The sequence below is a fragment of the Phacochoerus africanus genome, chromosome 6 (genome assembly GCF_016906955.1).
Source record: "Phacochoerus africanus isolate WHEZ1 chromosome 6, ROS_Pafr_v1, whole genome shotgun sequence".
NCBI lineage: Eukaryota > Metazoa > Chordata > Mammalia > Artiodactyla > Suidae > Phacochoerus > Phacochoerus africanus.
Genome location: NC_062549.1, coordinates 30,602,806 through 30,624,762, shown reverse-complemented (window position 1 = coordinate 30,624,762; position 21,957 = coordinate 30,602,806). Strand labels below are relative to the sequence as shown.

The following is a 21,957-nucleotide window of genomic DNA, read 5'->3' as shown; positions in this document are numbered from 1 at the left end:
GAAATATCACTTGCCTTTTGATGGGGATTATTTTTATGGATTTTCACTGAAAAGGAAAATGCGCTAATGTCATTTCAACAGTGTCAGGAAGGTCCTGAGGTAAAGGTTGGGAAAGATGCATATTGACCCCTACAGTTTGCTAATGATAGTGCTTTGATATAATTAATGCATAAATACAGAGATTAATCACATAAGAAATTTGCATGTACCACCCTTAGTTCATGTTTCTTCAAATATGATAAAAATGTTTAAAATACACCCAATATGGATATATTTGTATGGTTTGCTGTTTGAATCAATATCCAACTAAGGTTTAAATGTTTTGGTTAGTTTAAGTGTCTCTTAACTCTCTGAAGATGTGGGTTCTCTCTCCCTGTCTTTGCATTTTTTTCCCTCATAATTTTAGTTTCTAAGAAACCAGATTTTTCTTATAGAATGTCCCAGTCTGGATTTTGCTTATCACATCTCCGCAGTATTGTTAACATGTTCTTCTGCCTTGAATTTCCTAGGAACTGATAGGTCTAGAGCAACCCATTTAATCATAGGCTGTCATCTTTGTTTTGCTTTTTAGGGCCACATCCATGGCATATGGAAGTTCCCAGGCTAGGGGTTGAATTGGAGCTGCAGCCGCTGCTTACCCAGAACAACATTAATGCCAGATCAGAGCCACATCCACAACCTACACCACAGCTCACAGCAGAGCCAGATCTGTAACTCACTGAGCAAGGCCAGAGATCAGACCTGCATCCTTGTGGATACTAGTAAGGTTCAGTACTACTGAGCTACAGTGGGAACTCCTTATCATCTCTATTTTACAGATAATTTCTCTAAGCTTGTTTTTTATTTAGCTAAAATCCTTAGCTAAAGTAATTAATTAACTTTAAGTAATCTGTAATTCAGTCTGTACTATTTTTACCATACCAAGTTCTCAGCCTTGGCAGAACCTTTGAAGCATCTAGGGGAGCTTTCAAAAATCTTGCTAGTAGAGTCACCTCAGACCAGTTAAATCAGAACCCCTGGAGTGGGACCTACTTATCAGTGTTCTTCTTCTTCTTTTTTAATCTATTTTATTTTCCATTATTTTCTTTTTTTGGATTTAAAGATCTTTTTTTTAATTTTTTCCATTATGGTTGATTTACAGTGTTCTGTCAATTCTTTTTCTCACATTATCCTCCATCATGTTCCATCACAAGTGACTAGATATAGTTCCCTCTGTTATATAGCAGGATTTCATTGCTTATCCACGCCACATGCAATAGTTTGCATCTATTAACCCCAGACTCCCAGTCCATCCTGCTCCCTCCCCCTCAGTCTTCTTTCAAAGCTTCTCAGGTGATTACATTGTTCAGTATAGTGGAAAAAATACTATATTGCCCCAAGTCACCACTTGGGGTGCTGTGTTAAGTATATACAATGCTAAGACTAAAAGATTCTTTCAATCTATATTGATCATAATATAGTTTAATTTTCAAGTGTCTGTCATCCAAGTTACAATGTATAAAATATTTTTCAAAAATTCCCCTTATTTTGGTGTAGCACCTGCATACCAAAAATATAAATTTGGTTCATTGTGGAGATAGATATTTTTTATTTTATGCCTTGATTTTTACCGAGATTTCTTATCAGTAGCAACCATTCTGACACCATTACTTCAGGCATAGTTCCCTTATATACTAAAGGACTCCTATCATGTGTTCTCAGAGGCAGTACAGCGAGAAGGAAATCAAGAAACATACCAGGCCATCCATAATTTTTTGTTGTTGATCTTTGTCTCTTGAACTTGTCTATGAAATGTGCTTTCAAATTTGATGTACTTGGTAACTACCCAAGAGTCCAGTGGTATAGTCTCTAGGAGTGCCTACTACAATAAGCCTGAATATCTTTCAAGCTTGTTTTATTTTTAAGATTCATGTGAATTTTACATTCATCTTCTTAATCTATCTGATGTATATAAAAAGAGCTTTTAAAATTCCTTATCATGAAGTAAAATTGATGCTACAGTAATACAGATACAGATCGGTTTTATCCCGTCACCAGGTGTGATGGCACATAACTGCACCCCTCAGGCTTTATCACCCTCAGCCCTAAGTACCAGCTCCAAGAAGGTCTCTACTAGAATCCTCTGAAAGTTTTAACGTTTCAGCTTGTCACATGTGTTGATTCTGTCAGTCTTGCTGCTTAATGACAACAGGCCTCAAAAGTAGAGCTTTTGAAGCTAAAATTGGTTGTTTTATCACTTGCTTTAGGTTGATTTTCACTCCTTTTGGGATAAGAGCTAGCAGAAAACGTTGTCCCTTTTTTTTTTTTTTTCATTTAAAAGTTAATTTTGTACCACTTGTAGTTGAACATCTCTCATACTGCAGACTTACTAAAAACATCCAGTAGTCAAACACCTAAGAAAATAACTTTATGAAATTAGCTTTAATTGATTTATTTAGAATTTTACCTCTCAGGTTTGTGCTTATTGATTAAATTTTAAGATGAGTTTACTAAGGTCATATCCCCAGGTTTATCATTGTTGATTAAATTTTAAAATATGAGTTTACAGCAATTATATGGCAAAAGAGTATAAAACATATTAGAGGTTTTCATTTTTGAAAGTAATGATGTTAGAAAAAAATTACTCTGGTTTACTCCTCACATCTCATACTTGCCAAAGTATTGGTAAAAATATGTTTCATTCAGTTTTTGGTTTCTGGGACAACTTTTCCATTTTTAGGTGCTTGATATTACTCACCTTTTCTCAAACAGAGCCCTCTTTCATTTAAGTGAAAGTATAAATGTAAATATGTTGGCTACTTATTAAATAAACCTTTACAGAGGTTTTGTGATTATTCCAAATATTTTAGAATCTGCTTTCTGGCTTAGATAATTTTGTAAATTATTTATAGGATTTTCCCATTTTGACATTAATGTTGGTATTCTTTTAATTACATGCATTTGAAATATTTAACCTAATCTTAGCATTTTAGGCTATAAAGTTTATCATGTTATGTCCTTATTGGTTTGTTTTTCTGGGAGAATGCAGAAAACCAGTTCTGTTCTGGTTCTCTTTTCTTAATTGCCATTAGAGTTATTGCCATGATTATTCGGTTCCTCAGAGAAGACTTTTAGCAGTTTGGTATTGCTGCAACTTGTAAGAAGCCCTGGTATCAGGAGGCTTCAATTGTTTGGCTAATGTTTTACCTCTTAAGTTGCCAGATAATGAGTATTCTGGTGTTCATTTTATTAAACATATGGGTCTTTTTTTAAAAATTAAAGGACAAGTAATGCCAAAATTAAAATTGAGTCAATATATAAAGCAAAACAGTTCCTGATCTCTTCTCAGCCTAGCGAGCAAAATCCATACAGATTTGATTTTGTTCAAAATGAAAGTGGTCTCTATCTCTAAGTCACTAAACAGGGGTCGCATTTCTCAGATAAAGGCAGTTAAAGAAGACTATACTTTTTTAAATATATATTGATCAAATCACATAGGATTACAAATCAGAACTCCAAAAGAAATTCAATAAATCTGAAAAAATTATAGATCAAAAGCATTAAAAACAATTAGAATTTGAATACAAATTGTCTTATGTAATATTTCTATATTGAGTATTTTTAAACCTCTTTTTTGAATTGTGATTGATACACAGAAAGAAGTACATATTTAGTATATACAACTTGATGAGTTTGGAGACAAGTATAAATCCATGAAACGATCACCAAAATCTATGCCATTAACGTTATCCCCAAAAGTTTTCTTCTCACTCTCTTTATTATTATTTGTAATAAGAACACATAACATAAGATTTGCTTTCTTAGCAAATTTTCAAGTGTACAGTGAGGTATTATCATAGATACTGTGCTATAGAGTTGATCTCTAGTTATAGACTGTTATGTTGTTTTATTATTAGCATTTAGCACCCAGGAATCATTATGGTCAGTTTTGACTATTACTAATGTTAATTAAAGATTTTCTTTATCTCAGGAAAGTTTTGAAGTTTGAAAGCTTTGCTTTCCCTGTTAATATTCTTCCTTACTTACTAGTCACAAGTTATGGACTGTAAAATTTCCATTAAACTACAAAAATATTGAATTTGTTTTGTGAAAAGGGATGAGTGAATGACAGACATATGATTTTAAATGTTAAAATATTAATTTAAATATTGAATGGTATAGATAATGTATTTTTGCTTCAACTGGATCACTCTGAACTTAGAGGAAATCAGATGTAATTCAGTAATTTCAGCTATGATAAACAAAGTAAAGGAAGAAACATTATGTTGGTTACGTGAATTATGAGAACAGATTATGTTCAGCCTTTAAACTGCTTATGTTTTTAAAGGTGCTTCATTTTATAGTCTGTCATTTTACATTTTTAATGCTAAGTTGACATCCACTTCAAGCTCTGGGATGTCCAGACAGATTTAAATGACCTAATATTATGTTTTCTAAACACTATGAAGAAAGAAATGGCAAGAAGGAGATTTACTGAGCTCATTTTTTATGTCTGCCAGGTAGGTTTTGTGTTTGTTAATTAGGAAGCATTTGGCTTTAAAGAAACAGAAGATCACACTTTAATAGCCTAGACCAGTTGATTTTTGTTTTTCACTTGAGGTATAAATGATACAACATTAGTTTCTGGTATATAACATTATGATTCAATATGTGTGTATATTGTGAAATGATCCCCACAGTAAGTCTAGTTACTATTCATCACCAAAAATAGTTAAGTAAAATTTTTTGTGATAGGAACTTTTAAGATTTACTCTCTTAGGAACTTTTAAATATGTTTACAGTATTACTATAGTATGTTACTTATTTTATAGCTGGAGATTTGTACCTTTAACTCCTTTCACTCATTTTGCCTACCCCACTACCCCACCTCTGACAATCACCAGTCTGTTCTCTGTATCTGTGAGCTTGTTTTTTTGTTGTTGTTGTATATTCCACATATAAACAAGGTCATATAGTGTTTATTTTTCTCTGTCTGACTTATTTCACTTAGCTGATGCACTCAGGGTCCATCCGTGTTGTCTCAAATGGCAAGGTTTCATTCCTTTTTATGGCTGAGTAGTATTCCACTATGTATCTATACCACTTCTTTTGTATCCATTCGTCCATTGATAGACACTTAGATGGTTTCCATATCTGGGCTGTTGTAAATAATGTTGCACTGTACTTGGTGGTGCATACATCTTTTCAAATTAGTGTTTCATTCTTCAGATATATACCCAGAATCATTTGGTAGTTCTGTTTTTAATTTTTTGAGGATCCTCCATACTGTTTGTCACAGTATCTGTTCCAATTTATAATTCTACCAGTAGTGCACAAGAGTTCCCTTTTCTCCATAATCTTGCCACTGCTTATTGTTATTTATCTTTTTGACAATAGCCATTCTAACCAGTATTAAGAGATATCTCATTATAGTTTTTTCGTTTTTCAGAGTATGGTCCCCAGGCTAGCAGCAGCAGCAGTAATCTCTAGGAATTTGTTTTAAAAGTACATTCTTAGGCTCCATTCCAGTCTGCCTATTAGAAACTGGTTTTGGAGCCCAGCATTCTGTTTTAACAAATGTTCCAAGTGATTATGATGTAGGCTAAAATTTGAAAGCACTTGTTTGGATCTTTAAGAATCCATCCTGTGCTAGTCATGGAGCCAGCCTTTTCAGAAACTCATGGCTGAAAAGATACCTTAGCAAAATCAAAGCTGTATTAGGAAGAAGGTGTGGGGTTGTATGCTGAGTGAGACAACCAGAAAAATAGGCTGTCCTGTGCATGGTGCATATGTGTGTGTGTGTGTGTGTGTATTTTTAAAAATCTCATTTAAACTGCATTTTGGTTCTCATATATTTTAAATATAGAAAATTGGACTGAAAGTAATGATAGATTTTCAAAATGGCACCCCACTGCCACCAAATTATTTAATGTTGTTGATCTGTGCAGGGGGAAGTGCAGGCATGGGGGGAGTGGTGACCACAGTTCACTCTATATATAATAGGACTCTATTGTAAAGCTGGTGTGGAGATGGTTTTAGTGTCCCTGTGATGGACCGTGGAAGAGAGATCTTAGGGTAAGTATGGTGGAGCTGGCTGGGGAGATATGGAGGGGTGATTGGTGTGTGTGTGGCAGGGTGGATATTCATTAGGGGTGTGCTGTGTCCTGTGCATGCACATGCTGGAATGTAGATGAAGGAGATTGGGGGTGTAGGGGTGGTGCAGTGTTGTGTGAACTAGAAAGGTGGTTGTGTTTCTGTGAGGGGCGGCATTGTCTGCACAGCTTTATGTGTACACACAGCAAGGTAAAGGGGGAGGAGCAGGTTTAGCTTGAAATAGAAGAAACTGTTATTGTGGCATTGGTATTCTAGTTTAAATGGAGGTAATCTGGGTAGTTTTTGCTTATAGTCATAATAAATAATATTTAATCTTAAAAAGTCACTTCTTAGGTTTTATTCAGGATACCCTGGTTAGTGACATATATACACAGGCATAGTAAATATAAATACTCTTTCAAGAAATTAGATGTTAAGAAAATGCAGTTTAAAAAAGGACTGTGGGAGTTCCCACTACAGTGCAGTGGGTTGAGCATTCTACTGCAGCAGCTCAGGTCACTGCAGAGGCCTGAAGTTTGATCCTGAGGCAAAAGTTCCATCTGGCCAGGCGCAGTGGGTTGAACGGTCTGGGGTTGCCACAGTTGCAGCGTAGGTCCAGAAATGGACTGTGTAATAAAGGAGTTTTCAAGTCACCAAATATTTGTACAGGATTTATTTGTAGTAGATTTGCTTCATTTTTACATAGTCATTCTGTAAAATTTGTGGGTTGAGTGGTCCTCAACTGACGTCTTATTGATTAAAAATACAAATAAGATGAAATATTATAGGACTGTTAGATATAAACAAAGAACATGATTTTAAGCCTGTATAGGCAAACAATAAAATGTTAATTGAAATTATTATTCGTATTCTTTGGGAGGGACTCTGAAAACTCTACTGATTACTTTTTTATGACTTAGTTATTTTTAGTATATTTCTTAATGTACTGTGAAACGCATGCTCTGTATCTTTAAACTTTTGAGCCCTTTCTTTGCACATTTGGGTACAGTGCAACCAAACTTAAACATGGGAAACCCTCTCTTCCCTCCTCAGCTTTACAGTCTCCACTCAGGACTGTCTTTGCAGTGGATACTACTTAGTGATTAGTTCTCGGTCTTGTCAATCAAATCTTTGTCTCTAACAGACTGTTTTGTCACTGTAGAATGGCTCTTATGCTGAAAATTTATCTTTGACAGAGGAAGAATGCTTTTTAAAACAGTTCCTAGGAGATCTGATGTAACTTAATTTGCCCTGGAAAGGAAATGTCTCGTTTCTGGTATGGGAAAAAAGGGAGAAGGCATCAGTCAATTAATCAAAAATATACTCTGGTAAATCTTAATGATTTTAGTTTCTATATTTACTAGTCTTTTTATAGTGACATTCTGCAGAATTATACAATTTATGAAAGTTTAAGCATAGAATACAGAACTGTATGATTATTAAAAAAAAAGTATATTTAAGTTATTTCTGCTAATTCTAAGTATCTTCAAAAAGGAAATGAATAAGGGACTGCAATTTTGGCTTGTTGAAAGTATTTTTGGTTTTCCTGTTCTACCTCAACAGGAAGTTTTCAGATCTTTAGTGCTACCTTAATTTTTAATTTAACTTTGTAGGAAAATAATCAGAATTTTTGTTTTGCCTGAGTGAATTAACTTAATTTTTATTGACTGGATCCCAAACTAACTACATTTGTAATTGTATATTAAGACTATTGTTTTGACAGTCTGAGACAAGCCTTTAGTAAGCTATCCAAAAAGTTTCAAGCATTGCTACCTAATACAAAATTTAAGTGATATTGTAATAAACAAAAATCTTAGTCAATCTTACTATTTTAAGAATCCTAGATATTTTTTGTTATAAGTACATATGCACTATTTGTTAGACAAGGTATTGCCAGTTGTTATTTCTGTGGTAATTTAGGACTGTTATCTTGTGTTATGAATATTAATTTTATTTTTGCTGTAATTATAGGTGATTTAAATAAGCCTAGATGTATACTTAGAACCAAGAGTGACTTTGGAGGATGCCTCAAAAGCAGCTTGCCACCCTTACATATTAAACAAGTAAAAATATCAAAATGATTTTCATGGGTATTGTTTAATTTGACTTGAGAGTACTTCTTATATCTTTTTATTTTTAAGTTGATTTCAAATTTTTTCAGGGGTTTAGGCATCTGAAATGATTGGATTTGTTAAAATTCTGATCAGATTATCATATTAGCCAATTAATAACACAGCTTTTTTTTAAAACCAAAAACAGTGATGTTATACATGTATTTTTTGATTTGCCGTTTGAATAAGAATTTATGATTAGTTTAATACTGTAGTATAGTTTAATTTATTACAAATACAGGTAAAATGTGGATTTTTAAATTTTATAGATCATTATAATGTACATCACACAGTACACTCACCAGTTCCTTTTCAACTTTATAGGAAGCTGTTATGTGATTTTGTCAGATATGAGACCATTATTACTTCTCACTGGTCTTCAGCTCTGCTCATATATAGAGTTTATTTATATTATTTCATTTAACCTTCACAATAACCTTGCAAAGTGAGTAGTATTGCTTCCCATTTTAAAGATGAGAAAGCTCACATGTAGTGATTACTGAACTAAGCTGTCATGGAGCACCTGGACAACTTGACCCTAGCATATTCATTACCTCACCTAGGATGCCTTTGAGAGTTTTATAAAATGATACAATGTGCTTTGGTGTGTAGACAAGCTCAGATCCTGGTTTTCTAGCTGTTTTCCTTACTTTTGAGTGGAAGTCCTAGGAGCTGTAGGGTAGGAGAAAGGCTTAAGAAAGTAAAGAGGAAAATGATAGCAACTCTTTTACTTTTTTTGTAGATTGAAATTTCCTGTAAAATTCTGCTGGAAAAGGGGCTTCCACTTTAAAATTGAAAATAGAAAATAATCCTTCTATGAGAATAACAAATATTTTAGAACAAATAAAATTTCTCACTTTTGGACTTCATATTTTATAGCTTTTTACAGTTCTTTATAACTTTATTCAGCTGATAAGTAGAATGCTATCTATAGACTTAAGTAATAAAGGTCTTATAACTAGTACTGATCTGACTGTATGTTTATGTAAACCTGGACAGTTTTCTAAATGTTCAATGTCATGTCAGACCTTACCTCACAGTAACTGTGTGTTAACCAGAGATAGATTATTTTCATTTTATAAATGAATTATATTAAGGGTTAAAGACATTAACTAATAATAGGTAGAATATTCTCTAAAATACCTGAAATGAAGTTAAACCTTTCCCAGTTAGCTTGAGTGAAAACCGTATTGATCAAAGATGCCTAACTTCTCCTTACATGCTTTTTATTGAGGTATAGTTGATTTACAATATTATATTAGTTTTAAGTGTACAACATAGTGATTCAAATTTTTATAGATTATAATCCATTTATAATTATTATAAAATGTTGTCTGTCTTCCCCATGCTGTACATTATATCCCTGTAGCCTCTATATTTTATACATAGTACTTTCTGCCTCCTAAACCCCTTTCCCTGTATTGCCCCACATGTCACCCTCTCCCCACTTATAACTATTTGTTTGTTATCTATACCTCTGAATCTGTTTCTTTTTGTTATATTCAGTACTTTGTTTTATGTTTTTAGATTCCACATGTTTTATGTTTTTAGATTCCACATGTAAATGATAACAGTATTTGTCTTTTTCTGTCTGACTTACATCACTAAGCATAATAACCTTGAGTTTCACCCATATTGTTGCAAATGAAAAATTTTCATTTATTATGGCTGAGTAATATTCCATTTCATATGTGTATATACCACATCCTTATGCATTCGTCTGTTAATGAACACTTAGGTTACTTCCATACCTTGGCTAATTGTAAATAATTCACTTTGAAAATTGAGGTGTGTGTTTTCTTTTTTTCTTCTTTTTAGGGCCATACCTTTGGCATATGAAGTTCCTGGGCTTGGGGTCAAATTTGAGCTGCAGCTGCCAGCCTATGCCACAGCCACAGCAATGCAGGGTCTGGGCCGCATCTGCGACCTACCTACACTACAACTCATGGAAGTTCCCTATCCTAAACCCACTGAGTGAAGCCAGGAATCAAACCCGCATCCTTATGGATGCTAGTCAGGTTCTTAACCCTCTGAGCCATAATGGGAACTCCCATGTGTCTTTTCTTTTTAATGTTTTTATTTTCTTCAGATATGTACCCAGGAGTGGAATTGCTAGATAATATGGTAGTTCTATGTTTAATTCTTGGAGGAATCTTTGTACTGTTTTCCACAATGGCTGCACCAATTTACATTCCTACCAACAATGTACAAGTGTTCTCTTTTCTCCTCACCAACAATTGTTATTTGTGTTAATGATACTGACACGTGTGAGGTGATAACTCATTGTGGTTTTGATTTGCATTTCCCTGATGATTAGCACTGTTGAGTATCTTTCCGTGTCTGTTGGCCACTTCTGGGTCTTCTGTGGAAAAATGTCTATTCTAAACTTCTGCCTGTATTTTAATTGGGTTGTTTGCTTTTTTGATATTGAGTTGATTATGAGTTCTTCATACACTTGGGATATTAACCAATTATCAGTCATATTATTTGTAAATACTTTCTACCATTCATTAGATTGTCTTTCCATTTTGTTCAAGATTTAGTTTACTGTGCAAAAGCTTTTAGTTTAGTAAGGTCCTATTTATTTATTTTTGCTTTTGTTTCCTTTGTCTGAGGTTACAGAGCCAAAAAAAACTTCCTATGATTTATGTTACATAGTGTTCTGCTTAGTAGTTTTCCTCTAGTAGTTTTATGGTTTCCAGTCTTATATATTTATTTCTTTAATCCACTCTGAGTTTATTTTTGTATATGGTGTGAGAAAATGTCCTAATTTCACTGTTTTTGTTTTGTTTTGTTTTTGCCTTTTCTAGGGCCGCTCCTACGGCATATGGAGTTTCCCAGGCTGGGGGTCTAATCAGAGATACAGCTCCTGGCCTACACCACAGCCACAGCAACGTGGGATCCGAGCCGCATCTGTAACCTACACCACAGCTCACAGCAACACCAGATTCTTAACCCACTGAGCAAGGCCAGGGATCGAACCCGCAACCTCATGGTTCCTAGTCGGATTCGTTAACCACTGCGCCACGACAGGAACTCCCTAATTTCACTGTTTTAAATGTAGCTGTCCACTTTTCCCAGCACTGGTTACTTGATAAGAGTCTGGCTTTTCCGCATTGTACGTTCTTGCTTTCTTTGACATAGATAAATTGAACATAAGCGTAGGGGTTAGTGTGTGGACTCTGTGTTCTGTTTCATTGATCTATATGTCTTTTTTTTGTGCCACAACCATACTGGTTTGATTATTGTAGCTTTTTATCATAATCTGAAGTCAGGGAGCATGATACCTCCAACTCTTTTCTTCTTTCTCAAGATTATTCTGATTATTTGGTGTGTTTTGTATTTCCATACAATTTTTAAGAATATTTATCTAGTTCTGTGAAAACTGCCATTGAAATATTGATAGGAATTGCATTTAATCTGCAGATTGCCTTGGGTAGTATAGTCATTTTAACAATATTAATTCTTTAAAATCCATGAACACAGTATGTCTTTGAATTTGTGTCATCTTCAATTTCTTTCATCAGAATCTTACAGTTTTGCAAGTATAGATCTTTTACCTCCTTAGGTACTAGGTTTATTCCTAGATACTTTATACTTTTTGATATGATGGTACAGGGAATTGTTTCCTTAATTTCTCTTTGATAGTTCATTGTTAGTGTAGAGAAATGCAGTATATTTCTGTATATTAATTTTGTATCCTGCAAATTTACCAAATTCATTGATGAGCTCTAGTAGGTTTTGGTGGCAGCTTTATGATTTTCTATGTATAGTATCATATCATCTGTAAATAGTAACAGTTTTACTTCTTCTCTTACCATTTGGATATTTTTCCCCCTTGTTTAATTGTAGTGGGTAGGAGTTCCAGTACTCTGGGGCATCCTTGTTTTATTTTTGATCTTAAAGGAAATGCTTTCAGTTTTTCATCATTGAGTATGATATTAGCTGTGAGCTTCTCCCATATGACCTTTATTACACTGAGGTCTGTTCCCTCTACACCCACTTTCTGGAGTGTTTTTATAATAAATGGATGTTGGATTTTTTCTTTTTTGACTTTTATCTTTTTACAGTTACATTCGTGGCATATGGAGGTTCCCAGGCTAGGGGTCCAGCTGTGGGATCTGAGTCACATCTGCAACCTACACCACAGCTCACGGCAGTGTCAGATCCGTAACCCACTGAGCAAGGCCAGGGATTGAACCCGTGTCTTCATGGATGCTAGTCAGGATTGTTAATCACTGAGCCATGACGGGATCTCCGAATGTTGAATTTTATCAAAAGCTTTTTCTGCTTCTGAGATGATCATTTGGTTTTTATTATTCAGTTTGTTAATATGGTGTATCACAGAGATTGATTTGCAGGTGCTGAACCATCCTTTCATCAACTGGGTTAATTTCCAGTTGCTCATGGTGTATGATACTTTTAATGTTTTGTTGAGGATCTTTGCACCCATGTTTATCAGTGATATTGGCCTGTAATTTTCTTTTTTGTGTGTGACATTGTCTGGTTTTGGTATCTGGGTGATGCTGGCGTCCACTTACTTGTGGATGAGGCTGGTCTTGAGGATAGAGCAGGCTTGCCAGTAGGTGGGCGTGGGCCCAAGGGATTCAGAAGCTGGTGTCTTACCACTGATGGGTGGACCACTGTCCTGCAGTCTCTGACTACAGACTCTGGAGTCCAAGCTGTAGTTCCTGTGCACTGGTTTCTGGGTACCCTTCTAGTCTTGGACATATATAGGGGCAGCTGTGGGCTCAGGGGTTCTTAAGGCAGCCTGTCTGCTATTGGGTGGGGCTGTATCCCTTCACCATTAGTTGCTTGGCCTGAGGCATCCGGTGCTGGTGCCTACATGTTGGTGAGTGGAGCTGGGTTCAGGTGCTAATAAGTGGGAGGATTCCAAATGGCACTTACCATTATCAGCGTCTCCGTGATAGAACAAACTCCCAGTGTCTTTGTTCCCAAGGTGAGCTCCTCTTTCCTCCTAACTCTCCAGGAGACCTCCAGGATCAGCAGGAGGATCTAATTCAGGCTCCTTTCAAATTACTGCAACCGTTCCTGGTCCCAGAGCATGTAAGATTTTATGTGTGCACTTTAAAAGTGAAGTTCCTATTTCCTACAGCCCTTTGGGTCTCCTGAAAGGAAGCTCCCTGGTCTTCAAAGCCAGATAATTTGAGACTTGTTTTCCCAGCACAGAACCCTGGGCTTGGGAGCCTGATGTGGGTCTCAGACCCCTTGGGAAGAATTTCTACAGTTTTATTTATTCTTCTTTTTGTGGTTCACCTACCAGAGGCATGGGTCTTGACTGCACCATGACTACACCCCTCCCACCATCTTCGTTATATATTTAGTTGTAAAAGATCTTTCCTGCTAGGTTCAAGTCTTTTTCATTGATAGTTCTGTGAATAGTTGTTATTTTGATATGCTTATGAGAGGTGGTAAGCTCAGCCATCTTGTTGTCTTTGCTTTATTTATTTATTTATTTATTTTGTCTTTTTGTCTTTTCTAGGACCGCTCCCATGGCATATGGAGTTCCCAGGCTAGGGTTCGAATCGGAGCTGTAGCCTCCGGCCTACGCCAGAGCCACAGCAACTCGGGATCCAAGCCGCATCTGCAACCTACACCACAGCTCACGGCAATGCCAGATCCTTAACCTACTGAGCAAGGCCAGGGATCGAACCTGCAACCTCATGGTTCCCAGTCTGATTCATTAACGACATGTGCCACGACAGGAACTCCTATCTTTGCTTTATTTTTAAAGGCTATTTTAGAGTTTATTCTGAGAAATAATCTAAACTTTAATCTCTAGTCATTTACTAGAAGCTGTTTATATATTTGATATACCAATATACTATGTTCTGTCTTTTAGTGTCTGTCAATAAATTGTAATTCAGAGTTCTCTTGTGGCATAGTGGGTTAAAGTTCTGGCATTGTCACTGCAGTGGTTCAGGTGGCTGCTCTGGTACAGATTCGATCCCTCATCCAGGAACTTCCATAGGCCATGAGCACAGCTAAAAAGAAATATGTAATTCAAGTGAAGGTTATAAACTCATTTTATAATAAGGGTATAAACTTAATCAGATTAAAGTCACAATTTTTTTTAATTTTTAAATTTTTTATTAAAGTGTAATAGATTTAGTATTGTGCCAATTTCTGCTATACAGCAAAGTCACAAATTATTAAATAACAATGCCACTTTATCAATACTTCAGTAAATTTTATCTTTTTTATTGTTTTTAGGCTCTTACATATGACAAGGCATAATTTTTTTTGTATCTCAGGCTTTTATGAAAGGTAACATTTGAAATGATTAATTACTTATATCTGTTTAAGAATTACCTCACAGATCGACTTTTAATAAGAGCCAGTTTAAATGTCAAACTCTTTTCAATATCCTCAGTTCAATATGCTTATAATACTGATAAAAATAATCACGTTTGCTAACATGGTGTATTTCTTTTTTCTGTTTTAATTTCACTTTATTTTTTATGAAAGTATAGTTTATTTACAGTGTTCAGCCAATTTTTGTTTTGCAGCACATCATGTACTTCTAACAACATTATATACGTCTAGTCTAGTAACACTATGTATTATTCTGTACACTTTCCGTGAGTTTTGTTTTACTGTTTATGGTCACACCTGTGGCATATGGAAGTTCCCAGGCTAGGAGTCAAATCAGAGCTGCAGCTGCTGGCCTACACCCCAGCCAGAGCAACATGGGATCCAAGCTATGCATGTGACCTACACCACACACATGGCAACTCCAGATCCATAAGCTACCGAGTGAGACCAGAGATCAAACCCACATCCTCATGGATACTAGTTGGGTTCATTACCACTGAGTCACAACAGGAACTCCATGTGCCCTGAAATTCTTTCCTGTACTTGTTCTCAAAATCTTCAGAATAAAACTAGGAGAAGAGAATTAACATTTATTTTAGTTTCTACTTTATATATATCTTACACATATTTATTCCTCATAAAGTGCCTAAGGTATAATTACTGTTTTTATTGGAAAGACCAGAAATTGAGGAACTAAGTGCTGTTGCTCAAATTCATAAAATTAATACAATCAGCATTCCTTATCTGCCAGTTCTGCATTTGATGGTTCTGCATATGCAGATTCAACCAATTACAGATTAAAAATATTTTGGGGAAAAAAATTCCAGAGAGTTTCAAAAAGCAAAACTTGAATTTACCACCTGATAGCAAGTATTTACATAGCATTTACATTGTATTTATAACTAGTTACAAAGAATTTACATCTTACTAGATAGTATAAGTAATCTATTGATGATTAAAGTATATGAAAAGATGTGCATAGATTATATGCATTACTGTGCCATTTTCTGTAAGGGACTTGAGTATCTATGGATTTTGATATCTGTGAAGGTTTCTAGAACCAATCCCTCAGGCATATGGAGGAATAGCTGTTAATCAGGGAGTTCTTCCATGGCTCAGCATTAAGGATCCAGCATTGTCACTGCTGTGGCTTGGGTTACTGCTGTGGTGCAGGTTCTATGCCTGCCCCAGGAACTTCTGAATGCCATGTGTGTTGTCAAAAAACCCCCCAAAACAGAATCAGAATTAAGACAGAGGTCTACCGCTAAACCCAGGATTCTTTAGGCTATATTGTGTTGCTTACTAATAGTACATATTCATGGGAAATTTTTTAACTAGTGTTTATATATGCCTTATTGTATAAAACATCTGCTTTCTGGTCACAATATAATTGAAAAGAGGATATGTACGCATGTGTTCAGTATATAATACTTTTTATTTATTTGACTTAGTAGTGAAAAGCATATTTATTACATGTATAAATTATGAGATATCATGGTAAAATGAATATCTGTGATCCTACCACTCAACTTAAGAACTAGAATATTCAAGTAAAAGTACATCATCCTATGTGGTTTTGTTTGTTCGTTTGTTTGTTTTTGTCTTTTTGCCTTTTCTAGGGCTGCTCCTGCAACATATGGAGAGTCCCAGGCTAGGGGTCTAATCAGAGCCATAGCCACCAGCCTATGCCAGAGCCATAGCAACACAGGATCCAAGCCATGTCTGCGACCTACACCACAAGTCAGGGCAACACCGGATCCTCAACCCACCGAGCAAGGCCAGGAATTGAACCCACAGCCTCATGGTTCCTAGTCAGATACCTTAACCACTGAGCCACGACAGGAATTCCCTATGTATTCTTTCTTTATCTCATCTCATGTCGCCTCCAAATTGGTAACTACCTCCCTGAATTTAGTATTTACAATTCCCCAGCTTTTCTTTAAAAATATATATATATATACATATATATATTATTTTTGGAGCAATTTTAGGTTTACAGAAAAATTAAATGGAAAGTACAGATAATTCCCATATGCCCCCTTTCTCTCCAAACATACTACTCCTATTATTTATATCATGTGATATGTAGTATGATTTATGAGCTAATATTATACATTATTGTCCAAAGTCTGTAGTTTACATTAGGGTTCATTCTTTGTGTTATCCATTCTATGGAATGACGTGTGTCTACCATTACAGGGTGATAGAGTGTAGTTCTACTGCCCTCAGATTGCCCTGTGTTCCATCTGTTCATCCATCCCTTCCTCCACCTAACTACCTGGGAACCACTGATGCTTTTACTCTTTCTGTAGTTTCGCCTTTTCCAGAGTATCAAGTAGTTAGAATCATACCATATGCAGACTTTTCAGATTGGCTTCTTTCACTTAGTAAGATGTGTTTAAGTTTCCTTTCTGTCTTTTCATGGCTTGATAGCTCACTTTTTTGTGCTGACATTTAATATTCCATTGTCTCATTGTACCACGTTTTATGTATTCACCTATTATAGGACATTTTGGTTACTTCCGCATTTGACATGTAATAAGTTAAAGGTTGTTATAGACATTCATGTGCAGATTTTATGTGGACGTAAATTTTCAGCTCATTTCTACCAAGAAGTGTAATTGCTGGATTTTATGATAGGAGCATGTTTAGTTTTGTAAGGAACTGCCACTCTGTTTACCGAAGAGGTTGTACCGTTCTGTGCTCTATCAACAATGAATGAGAGTTCCTGTTGCTCCATATCCCCAGAAGCATTTGATGTTGTCAGTGCTTTCATTCTTAATAGCTACCTGGTGGTATCTCACTCTTTTGGTTTGAGGTTTTTATGGCCACACCCACAGTATAGGAACTTCCAGGAATTGAATCTGAGCCATAGCTGCAACCTACACTACAGCTGTGGCAACTCTGGATGCTTTAACCCAGTGCTATGGGCTGGAGATCAAACTCATACCTCTGCAGCAACCTTGAGCCGCTGCAGTTGGATTCTTAGCCCATGTGCCACTGCAGGAATTTTTTTTTTTCCCCCTCTTTTTAGGGCCACTCCCATGGTATATGGTAGTCCCCAGGCCAGGGGTCAAATCACCTGAGCTGCCAGCCTGTGCCACAGCCACGGCAACACGGGATCCGAGCTGTGTCTGCAAACTATACCACAGCTCATGGCAATGCTGGACCCCTGACCCACTGAGCAAGGCCAGAGATCGAACCTGCATCCTCATGGATACTAGTCAGATTTGTTTCTGCTGTGCCAAAATGAAAACTCCTAGTTTGTGTTTTAATTGTTTGTTTTCTTGTTTTTCAGTAGTACTTCGTATATTTTGGATAATATATTTATGAGATACATACTTTGCAAAGATTTTCTCCCAGTCTGTGGATTGTTTTTCCATTCCCTTGACAATGTCTGTCACAGAGCAGACATTTTTAATTATAGTGAAATCTAACTTCTTTTTCATATATCATGCTTTTGGTATTCTATCCAAAAATACATCTTTAAACCCATAGACACTTAGATTTTTTCCTATGTTAGTTTCTAGGAGTTTTATAGTTTTGCATTTTACATTTGGGTTTGTGATCCATTTTGAGTTGATTTTTGTGAAAAGTACAAAGACTTTGTCTATATTAACTTTTTTGCATGTGTTCCAGCACTATTTGGTAGAAGACCATCCATTCTTCATTGCATTATCTTTGCTTCTTTGTCAAAAATCAATTGACTGTACTTGTGTGAGTCTGTGTCTGGGTGCTTTGTTACATTCTATTGATCTATTTGTTCTTTTGTCATTAACATTACAATCTTGATTACCGTAGCTTTATAGTAAGTCTTGATGTTAAGTAGTGTCAATCCTTCAGTTTTATTCTTTTCTTTCATTATTGTGTTAGTATTTGGATCTTTCTACATAAACTTTAAATAATAGCTTTGCCTATATCTACAAAATAACTTGATGGGCTTTTTATTGAAATTATGTTGAGTCTGTAGACCAACTTTGGAAGAACTGATATCTTGAGAGTATTATATTCCTATCCAAATGTATGAACATAGAATATCTCTTCATTTATTTATATCCTCTTTGATTTCTTTCTTCAGTACTTTGTACTTCATGTCTTAATTTTTTTCTATACTAATATAAATGGTATTATTTTACACTTCAAATTCTAATTATAGATATATCTATATATTGATATATAGAGAAGCAGTTAACTTTTGTGTATCAACCTTGTATCAGCAAACCTACTATGATAACTTATTAATTCCAGCAGTTTTGATTGATTCTTTAGAATTTTCTTTATAGGCAGCCATGTCATCAAGAATTTTATTCCATCATTCCCAATTTGTATACCTTTTATTTTCTTTTCTTGTTTTACTCGGTTTGCTAGGAGTAATAGGTTTCTAATAGGAGTGGGAAAGTATGTTCTTTTTCAAAAACAATTATGTATGATGTTAATCGTAGGATTTTTTTTTTATTAAATGTCAACTTTATCAGGTTGCAGGAGTTAGGCTGTATTTCTAGGTTGTTGATAATCATGAATGAGTGTGGGATTTTTTTTAATTTTTTTTTTCTTGTCTTTTTTTCTTTTCTACAGCCACACCCAAAGCATATGGAGGTTCCCAGGCTGGGGTCCAGTTGGAGCTGGCCTACATCACAGCCACAACAAGGCGGCCTACATCACAGCCACAACAACGCGGGATCCAAGCCCCATCTGTGACCTACACCACAGCTCATGGCAACGCCAGATCCTTAACCCACTGAGCAAGGCCAGGGATCAAACCTGCAACCTCATGGTTCCTAGTCTGATTCGCTAACCACTGAGCCATGACGGAAACTCCGAGTGTGGGATTTTGAATAATGCTTTTTGCATCTGTTGATGTATGATGACTTATACCATTTGATTTTTCAAATGTTGAAATACCTTGCCATGTGCCTTGCATACATGGAATTAAATCCCACTTGGTCATTAAATATTATTATTATTATTATTATTATTGTTTTATTGTGTTTCAGGGCTGCATCTGCGGCATATGGACGTTCCCAGGCTAGGGGTTGAATCGGAGCTGTAGCTGCTGGTCTACACCACAGCCACAGCAACACCAGATCTGAGTCTTGTCTGCCACCTCTACCATAGCTTACGGCAATGTCTGATCCTTAACTTGCTGAGTGAGGCCAGGGATTGCACCCACTTCTTCATGGATACTAGTCAGATTTGTTACCGCTGAGCCTGTGATTATTTTTATACATTGTTAGATTCAGTTTGGTAATATTTTCTTGAGGCTTTTTGCCTGTATGTTCATGGGAGATATTTGGTCTGTAATTTTTCTTTCTTATAATGTCTTTTTTTTTTTAAATTAGGGTAATGCTGTCCTCATAGAATGAGTTGAAAATATTTTCTCTACTTGTTTTTGCTTAAAAGAGATTAAAAGAGATTTTAGAGAATTAATATAATTTAATTTGTAATATATAACTTTTTATAATTTAAATAATATAATTTAGAAAATAATAGTTTTAACTTAAGGCAAAAAGGAGCAAAGTTTTAACATAATGCAGGTCTTATTTTGTAATAAAGACTTTGTCATAGGACTTCCTGCTGTGGTGCAACTGTATCAGCAGTATCTCTGCAGTGCCAGGACACAGGTTCAATCCTGGTCTGGCACGGTGGGTTAAAACATCTGGCAGTGCCACAGCTGTGGTGTAGGTCACAACTGTGGCTTGGATCTGATCCCTGGCCTGGGAACTCCATATGCCACATGGCGGCCAAAAATAGACTTTGTCATATATTATGAAATAAAGAACAGCTGGTTATGTGACTTCAGCATATTGTTGTATGCCCTTTTTGTTAGCTATAACAGCTCAACTTTATTTTTTTAACTAATACCATGTATTTTTAGTAATCTCAATTTTTTCTTTTTTTTTTTACAGCTTTTTGTTAAGTTGATTTACAGTGTTCTGTCAGTTTCTGCTATACAGCAAAGTGACCCAGCTATACATATATATACACATTCTTTTTCCTCGCATCATCCTCTGTGTTCCATCGCAAGTGATTAGATAATAGTTCCCTGTACCATTCAGCAGGATCTCATTGCTTATCTACTCCAAATGCAATAATTTGCATCTACTAATCCCAAACTCCCAGTCCAGCCCACTCCCTCTCTCCCTTGGCAATCACAAGTCTGTTCTTCGTGTCCCTGAGTTTGTTTCTTTTCTGTAGATAGGTTCATTTGTGTCATATTAGATTTTAGATATGTGATATCATATAGTATTTGTCTTTTTCTTTCTGACTTCACTTAGTATGAGAGGCTCTAGTTCCATCCCTGTTGCTGTAAGCAGCAATATTTTATTCTTTTTTATGGCTGAATAGTATTCCATTACATATATGTACCACATCTTCTTAATCCATTAATCTGTTGATGAACATTTAGGTTGTTTCCATGTCTTGGCTGTTGTGAATAGTGATTCAGTGAACATACAAGTTCGTGTATCTTTTTCAATGAATGTTTTGTTCAGACATATGCCCAAGAGTGGGATTGCTGGATCATATGTTAGTTCTGTATTTAGTTTTCTGAGGTACTTCATACTGTTTTCCATAGTGGTTGTACCAATTTACATTCCTACCTGCAGTGAAGGAGGATTCCCTTTTCTCCAACCCTCTCTAGCATTTGTTATTTGTGGACTTACTAATGATGGCCATTCTGACTGGTGTGAAGTGGTACCTCATTGTAGTTTTGATTTGCATTTCTCTAATGATTAGTGATGTTGAGTTTCTCATGTGCCCGTTAGCCATCCTAACATCTTTGGAGAAATGGTCTTCTGCCCATTTTTCACTTGGATTGTTTGTTTTTTTTTTTTTTTTTTACTGTTGAGTTGTATGAGTTGTTTGTATATTTTGGAGATTAAGTTCTTGTTGGCTGCATCATTTGAAACTATTTTCTCCCATTCCATAGGTTGTCTTTTTTGTTTTTTGTTTTTTATGGTTTCCTTTGCTATGCAAAAGCTTGTAAGTTTGATTAGGCCCCACTGGTTTATTTTTATTTCTATTTCTCTGGGAGACTGACCTAAGAAAACATTTGTACAGTTGATATCAGAGAATGTTTGGCCTGTGTTCTCTTCTAGGAGTTTGATGGTGTCTTGTCCTATGTTTAAGTCTTAAAGCCATTTTGAGTTTATCATTGGGCATAGTGTAAGGATGTGTTTTAGTTTTATTGATTTACATGCAGCTGTCCAGTTTTCCCAGCACCAGTTGCTGAGGAGACTGTCTTTTTCCCGTTTTATATTCTTGCCTCCTTTGTCGAAGACTAATTGGCCATAGGTGTCTGGGTTTTATTTCTGTGTTCTCTATTCAGTAACAGCTCAACTTTAATTTCCTCCTTTTTTAACGTATTTTTGGATACCAAAGTAAGAATAAATGGCATTAATTAGGTTAACATTTTTCTTTCTACCCCATATCCCTTTAC

General features: G+C 35.7%; 1 protein-coding gene across 7 annotated transcripts in view; it reads left to right on the top strand.

The window, feature by feature from the left end:
- Positions 1–21,957, top strand: part of OXR1 (oxidation resistance 1) — a 523,168-nt gene that overhangs the window by 487,608 nt on the left and 13,603 nt on the right. Inside the window, exon 1 of one of the 7 annotated variants that reach the window (XM_047783428.1) lies at positions 7,108–7,400. The exons of 5 other annotated variants lie outside the window; for them this stretch is intronic. In XM_047783428.1, the coding sequence (XP_047639384.1) occupies positions 7,335–7,400 (66 nt within the window). In that variant the 5' untranslated portion in view covers positions 7,108–7,334. Of the gene's footprint in view, positions 1–7,107; positions 7,401–21,957 lie in introns of those variants that run through there. One more of the 7 variants, XM_047783427.1, reaches the window with a different exon arrangement.